This window comes from Alosa sapidissima, chromosome 24, assembly GCF_018492685.1.
Source record: "Alosa sapidissima isolate fAloSap1 chromosome 24, fAloSap1.pri, whole genome shotgun sequence".
NCBI lineage: Eukaryota > Metazoa > Chordata > Actinopteri > Clupeiformes > Clupeidae > Alosa > Alosa sapidissima.
The window spans coordinates 27130086-27137585 of record NC_055980.1 but is presented as its reverse complement, the minus strand read 5'-3'; the positions used below and the strand labels follow the sequence as shown (position 1 = coordinate 27137585).

Genomic DNA, 7500 nt, shown 5'->3' with positions numbered 1-7500 from the left:
GCTTTCAAGACGTGATGTAAAAGAAAGCAAGCTGCTAAAATATTAAAAAGGGTGCATAATATATTAAGTCATTTCACAGGTTGGCGCTATCGGAATGAGATGAGAATATCTGAATAATATTGAAAATACGAGACACCACAGAGACCAAAGAACTAAGAGAGTTCGATACGAGACACAAGTCATGATAACGCGTCTCTGCTGTACACCAATTCTGCTGCATAAGTCTTTGGGTAGGCCTGCACTGCAAAGCAGCACTCAGACATAGGCTCAGACGTCGCCAGGAAGAAACTCATCAGGGGATAGCCTACGACTATCAGGGCGACACGACTAATTAACACACACACACACACATGCAACACACAACACACACACACACACACACTGACATGCAACACACACACACACACACACACGCACAACACACACACAAACACACACACACATGCAACACACACACACACACACACACTGACATGCAACACACACACACACACACATGAAACACACAACACACACACAACACACACACACACAAGACTAATTAGCACGACTGAGCCTGCGCTTCCTCCAGTGTCACAGGCATGAGCTGATTATGAACTTTCGGGCCCCTGGGCCCAGATGTATTAAGGGCTCCCCACTAATTGTTGCATATGTGGGAGGGGGGGTTTGGGGGTCCTCCCCCAGAAAACTTTTAATTTGTTTGATGTGATTTCCTGTATTCTGGTACATTTTGGGGATGGCCAATACTAAATTCAATCAGATTCATAGCCTACATCCTGATTTGTTGATATTGAGGCAATGATTCCATGCAACGGCTTGGGCTTCAGGGCCCCCTGACCCCTTGGGCCCCTGGGCCTGGGCCCGGTAGCCCCCATGCAGTAATCCATCCCTGCTCACAGGGCCGCCGCGGCAGGCAACAGCAGTGAGGGCAGCGCAACACACACGCAACACACACACAACACACACACAACACACACACAACACACTCCCGCGTGGCCCAGGCGGAGGACACGGAGGCGACTCACACACGCGCACACGCACGCACACACACACACACACGTGTACACACACACGCGCACACACACACATGCACACAAACACACACACACGTGTACACACACACACACACGCACGCATGCACACGCACACACACACACACACACACACGTACACACACACACGCACGCACACGCTCACACACACGCTCACACACACGCTCACACACACGCTCACGCAAGCACGCACACACACACACACACACACACACACACATGCGCGCGCGAGGACGCGGGTCACGCCAGCCCCGGAGGTCCACTGCAGAACCGGGGTTCCACCGCAGGCCCAGCACGTGCAGAAGAGGGAGGTTCCACAGCGGGACTGAGATTCCGCAGCTGGTTGCGGAACACGCAGCGGTCCACCGACGAGATCCGGTTGGAGCAGAGCTGGAGACGCCGGAGTCGGCGGAGTCCACAGAAGTCGGTGCGCGAGACCCGCAGCAGGGCATTGTGGGATGGATCCAGATGCAGGCAAAGACTGGGCAGCCAGTGGACGAGCAGTTAATGACAGGACTGCAGAGAGATGCACTCACACACACAGATCAAAGCACACCGCAACAACGGCAGCAATGCTGAGCCACACACACACATACATACACACACACACACATACACACAGACAAACATCTCAAGAAACATACACACACAGCTTAGAATCGGTTCATACACCCACTGAGTGCAACACACACACATACACACTCTGTATAGTTCTCAGACACACAAACACAGATCCACACACACACACACACACTCTCTCTCACACACACACACACACACACACACACACACACAGTACACACACTCTCTCTCTCACACACACACTCACACACACTACACACTCACACACACATACATACAGTACACACACTCTCTCTCTCACACACACTACACACACACACTCACACACACACACAGAGCTCCCTTGTTGTGTTTGCGTTTGGATTTTCTGAGTCATTGATCTTACAGCTGCCTGACTGCTAGTAGTGAGGAGCCTGCATTGTTCTTCCCTCTCATGTGTGTGCGTGTGTGTGTGTGTGTGTGTGTGTGCGTGTGTGTGTGTGTGTGTGCATGTGTGCGTGTGTGTGTGTGTGTGCGTGTGTGTGTGCATGTGTGTGTATGCGTGTGTGTGTGGCTGTTAGCTGTTACAAGTGTGCATTTCTTTCTGAGAGAGAGACAGAGAGAGACTACAGACTATTAAATGTGTTTTTGTCTGCAGCTTTCTGTATTTAGGAGGTGAAAGAGCATAAAGAATTGACTCAAGAACACACACACACACACACACATACGCACGCACACACACACACACCACTCATATACAGTATTCTCAAAGCCGCTTAAGATTGATTCAGCTCTAACAGCAGACACAGCAATCTTCCTCTCCCTCTCTCATATATACACACACACACACACAGGCACCCCCTCTCTCTTTCACACACACACACACAAACACAGGCAGCCCCTCTCAGTCTCTCACACACACACACACACACACACACACACACAGGCAGCCCCTCACACACACAGACACACACTGTGAATGGCACACTAAAGCAAGCAGTGTTGCTGAAGCAGAGCATTGTGGGAAAGTGAAGAGGACTGATGAACAGGCTTTGGGTTTGAAGCTTCCTGCACCTGTCGTCACGGTGATAAGAGTGCCAACGAAAAGACTTTAGACACCTGAAACATACACACACAAATGAGCTGGCGTACTTCTCACACACACACACACACACACTTCTAGATCTATGCTAACACACATATACACGTGACGTGCACACATACAGTACAGGCCAAAAGTTTTGACACACCTTCTCATTCAATGCGTTTCCTTTATTTTCATGAATATTTACATTGTATATTCATCAAAACTATTAATGAACACATGTGGAATTATGCACTTAACAAAAAAGTGTGAAATATTTGAAAACAAGTTTTCTTTTTTTAATGTAATACCATATTCAGCAAGCTATAACTTGACAAATATTCATCTGTGGGCCAAATAATTTTGCATTCATTCATAGTTGTGATGCCTTCAGTGAGACTCTACAATGTAAATAGTCATGAAAATAGAGAGAACACATTGAAATGAGAAGATGTGTCCAAACTTTTGACCTGTACTGTACACACACATGCACACACACACACACACAAACTTCTAGACCGACGCTAACACCCAAATGTTGTTGTCAGTCATTGTTTATTTGACGCAACAGGTCCAGCCAAAAGTCATACAAGAAAACTGATTCATTAAAAAGACAACTACTCTGATTTACAGTATAGAAAATGTAAACATATTTACAAAATTGTGTCATTACTGACTGTAAAAATAAACCCAGTGAATCACAAAACTATACAAATCAACAGGAACATTCCATTCCAGAGGTCTTGAGATACAGTACTGCTATATTAAAGGTGCGATTTGTAGGATTGTTACCGAACGTTCTGTAGGCCAAAATCAAAACACTGGTGAACGTTCTCAAGACTACCAGACGCGATCCTCTTCTGGGTTGCCAGATGTAATTAAGACTTAGCTAACGTTAGTTGACCTGCAGCTGCTTTAACGTTTCTCCAACCATGACCCAGCTACACATTACGGAAACAGTGAAAACAAAAAATACCTCTCTAACCAACGTAACATATTTAGCTGAAGTTAGCGATGCAGATGAAGTTTAGCCTAGGCTACCTGTTGTGGAGAAATATGGCCAGCTCTGCGTCAGACTTGATATTCTTCGTTTGACGAAGACGTCACCATATCAGGAAGCTCCTCCGATGTCCACTTAATTTGTTTCTTGTTTTAATTTTGTAAATTTGCCTGCCTCTTATATGCGTTCATGACTACAACTGACAGCTGTTGACAGTTGGCCTTTGCTAATTTGGCAACCCAAATAGGAGGACGCGCTAGCCCATTATTAATACGCTATTCTAGAATGAATCGTTCAAAACATAAACGAAAATTCCAAGAGATTCCGCCCCGTAACTCATTTTTTCATGGGTTTTACGGGGTTTTACGGGTTAGAGTAATGTTGTCAAATAAGCCATTACGTCAATTCATCGTGTTTCCTTACTCTCTGACAACATATGGTGATCATTTTCTGAATGGTTACAGTTTATTTTCCATTATTTCCTACATACTGGACCTTTAATGTGTGTGGTTTGCGTGTGGGAGGTGTGTATGTGGTGTGCGTGTGTTTGTGTGTGTGTGTGGTGTGCGTGTGGGAGGTGTGTATGTGGTGTGCGTGTGTGTGTGTGAGGTGTGTGTGTGAGGTGTGTATGTGTGTGTGAGGTGTGTATGTGGTGTGCATGTGAGGTATGTATGTGGTGTGGGTGTGAGGTGTGTGTGGTGTGCGTGTGAGGTGTGTATGTGTGTATGTGGTGTGTGTGGTGTGTATGTGTGTGTGAGGTGTGTGTGTGAGTGTGTGTGTGTGTGTCAGTGTCTCCGGTACAGCTTTAGGACCCCGCGGAGGTGCAGTATTTCCCAGACGCGGGCCTCCATCATCAGGTCATGGTTGGCGAAGAATTGCAGCGGTCTCCACTGGGAGTCGAAGTAGTGGTCAGAGAAATCGTCATAGTTACGAGTGATGAAGCCATAGGCTGACACCTGGAGTGTAACAAACACACACATACAAATGTAAACACACACACATACAAACAAATACACAGACAAATGCAAGGACACACAAGACACACACACACACACACACACACATCACAATAATAAATAACATTAGTACAGGTGTGTGTGTGTGTGTGTGTGTGTGTGTGTGTGTGTGTGTGTGTGTGTGTGTGTGTGTGTGTGTGTGTACCTGGTCACAGGTGTGCAGGGCGGTGAACAGCATCAGTGCTCCAGTACTGGGGATGTACAGGTGTCTGAACTCCGACTTGAGCTGACGAGACTTCAGGAACCTGAGAACCACAAACAGAACTATTACAGAACCGCAAACAGAACTATTACAGAACCACTATTACAGAACCACAAACAGATCTATTACACAACCGCAAACAGAACTACTACAGAACCACAAACAGATATATTACAGAACCGCAAACAGATCTATTACAGAACCGCAAACAAAACTATTACAGAACCACAAACAGATCTATTACAGAACCACAAACAGAACTACTACAGAACCACAAACAGATCTATTACACAACCACAAACAGAACTATTACAGAACCGCAAACAGAACTATTACAGGACTATTGGTGCCTAACATAGGAACTATGGCTGGCTAACACATTTTACAGAAATGTTAATGAATGCGTATTCATTTAAATTAATCAGAACTACATAACTATTTGGTTCACTCTAGGAACTAATAATGAATCAGAACTACATAACTATTTGGTTCACTCTGGGAACTAATAATGGTCCAGACTGTCCCAAATTGATTCAGGAACTACAAGCGGATTCTGTGTGTCTATCAACATGTGCATTTCTGGTTCTCTGAGGCAAAATCAGAACAGTGTGAGTGTGTGTCGTGTCCTGTATGTGCGTGAGTAGTGTGTATGAGTACCACTGAGTGATCTCCGTGTGTGTGTGTGTGTGTGTGTGTGTGTGTGTGTCTGTGTCTGCATCACTTACCTCTTCACCACATAGGTGATGAAGTCAGGATGGAGAATCCTGAATTTCTCCACAGAGGGTTTGGTCCCGAAATACTCAGTGGGCCTGAGACAGAAAGCAACATGTCAGCAGCTGTATATATACATGTGTCTGATTTCTAATATACTTCCAATATTTCTCTTTTAACAAAACAAACAGGCATCCGAGTTCAAATAGTGTTGAGTTTAAACCCAGTTTAGGAGTTTAGAGCACAAAGAGAATAATAAATAACAGCGCTGCTCACAACGGGCTCCAAATATTAAATATTACTGACGCTCTACTGTGTGATGAGTCAGCCACTGTACGTGGACATTCACAGACATGCAGCACCATCTAGGGGCCATATGTGGAAGTGCACTCCTAGAGCGTGTACCTTACAAACACACTTATGTAATATACGGGTGGGGAACATTATATTTGCAAGTCAAATAAACATGATTGTTCTAAGACTCGCTCTCTCTCTCTCTCTCTCTCTCTCTCTCTCTCACACACACACACACACACACACAAAAAATGCATTCAGGCAGGTGTGTTTGAGCAGGAAGAGATTATATCTCCTGTACATACTGAACAAATGAAATTCTCTCTCTCTCTCACACACACACACACACACACACACACACACACACACACACACACACAGGGATGGGCAAAAATACATCAAAATGTACGCCATGTATCAAGATAAATATTAAAAATTCTCTTTAAAGGGAGCATGATATCACTTTGCAAACCTTCCATATCTGTCTATTTAATCTATTCCTTCATCAGTACACTGACTCTGTTGAGTAAGTGGACAGTGTTTGAGAGCAACAGCTTTTCTCGGCCTACGAGACATGCTATAAACCTACTAACAGTCAACAGATCAACTATGCTGACAACTATGCCTGTTACATCATAGCCTGATACTGTATCAGAGATGTACTCAAAAGGTCACAACTGAACTTGTCAAGTGGTACAAACTAACCACTGAACCTACTGAGAGCCACAGAATGTGGACTTAAATCAACCCAATGCAGTACTATTACCTTACAATGTCAACTAAAATCAACCCAATGCAGTTCTATTACCTTAAAATAACAACTTAAAATCAACCCAATGCAGTTCTATTACCTTAAAATAACAACTGAAATCAACCCAATGCACTATCACTTTATAATACTGACTTTAACCTCATGGTACACTGACAAATAATACAGATAATAAAGTCTCTGACATTGTCAGTGCATGCCCACAATGCCTGCTACTGCTTTAGGTGATGCATTGGGCAACTTTTTGGCAACCACATAACCGGTTCCATGTGTTCCGATTGGATGATCATGTTAATTTGCCTACAGATGATTAAAGTTGGCCAATAAGAAAAATAAGTTGGCCAATATCAAAGGGAACGTGCCAGAACAACAATACTCAGGAACATGGGTCAGAGAGGTGCCTTGTGCGTCATCAGCTTTGGAGGACACACACAAACACACACACACACACACACACACACACACACACACACACACACACACAGTCTAAGCTGTTCTGAAGCTCTACTATAAACAGGCAAACTTATAAGTGTGGGTGGGCAAGTAACCATGTGTTTGAGTGAGTGGGTTTGCGTGACAGAGGGAGTGTGTTGCATGTCTCAAAGGCATGGTGTGTGTGTGTGCGCGTGTGCGCGTGTGTGTGTGTGTCTCAAAGGCATGGTGTATGTGTGTGCGCGTGTGCGCGCGTGTGTGTGTGTCTCAAAGGCATGGGTTTGCATATGGACCACAGGGTCATGTCCATACCAGTATTTTGGGATGACAAAATTGTCCCTACCAATTTAGTAAATTCATTCGTATTATTTTTGTTGTG

General features: G+C 44.7%; 2 protein-coding genes across 3 annotated transcripts in view; one reads left to right on the top strand and one right to left on the bottom strand.

The window, feature by feature from the left end:
* The window catches only part of LOC121700216, a 1725899-nt gene that overhangs the window by 485012 nt on the left and 1233387 nt on the right, over positions 1-7500 (top strand).
* st6galnac2 (ST6 (alpha-N-acetyl-neuraminyl-2,3-beta-galactosyl-1,3)-N-acetylgalactosaminide alpha-2,6-sialyltransferase 2) overlaps positions 4380-7500 on the bottom strand; it is a 10191-nt gene continuing 7070 nt past the window's right edge. Inside the window, exons 7-9 of one of the 2 annotated variants that reach the window (XM_042083129.1) lie at positions 5641-5724; positions 4859-4958; positions 4380-4653 (exon numbers count right to left, since the gene is read on the bottom strand). In XM_042083129.1, coding sequence (XP_041939063.1) covers positions 4483-4653; positions 4859-4958; positions 5641-5724 — 355 coding nt within the window. In that variant the 3' untranslated portion in view covers positions 4380-4482. The remainder of the gene's footprint in view (positions 4654-4858; positions 4959-5640; positions 5725-7500) is intronic. The other variant, XM_042083128.1, reaches the window with a different exon arrangement.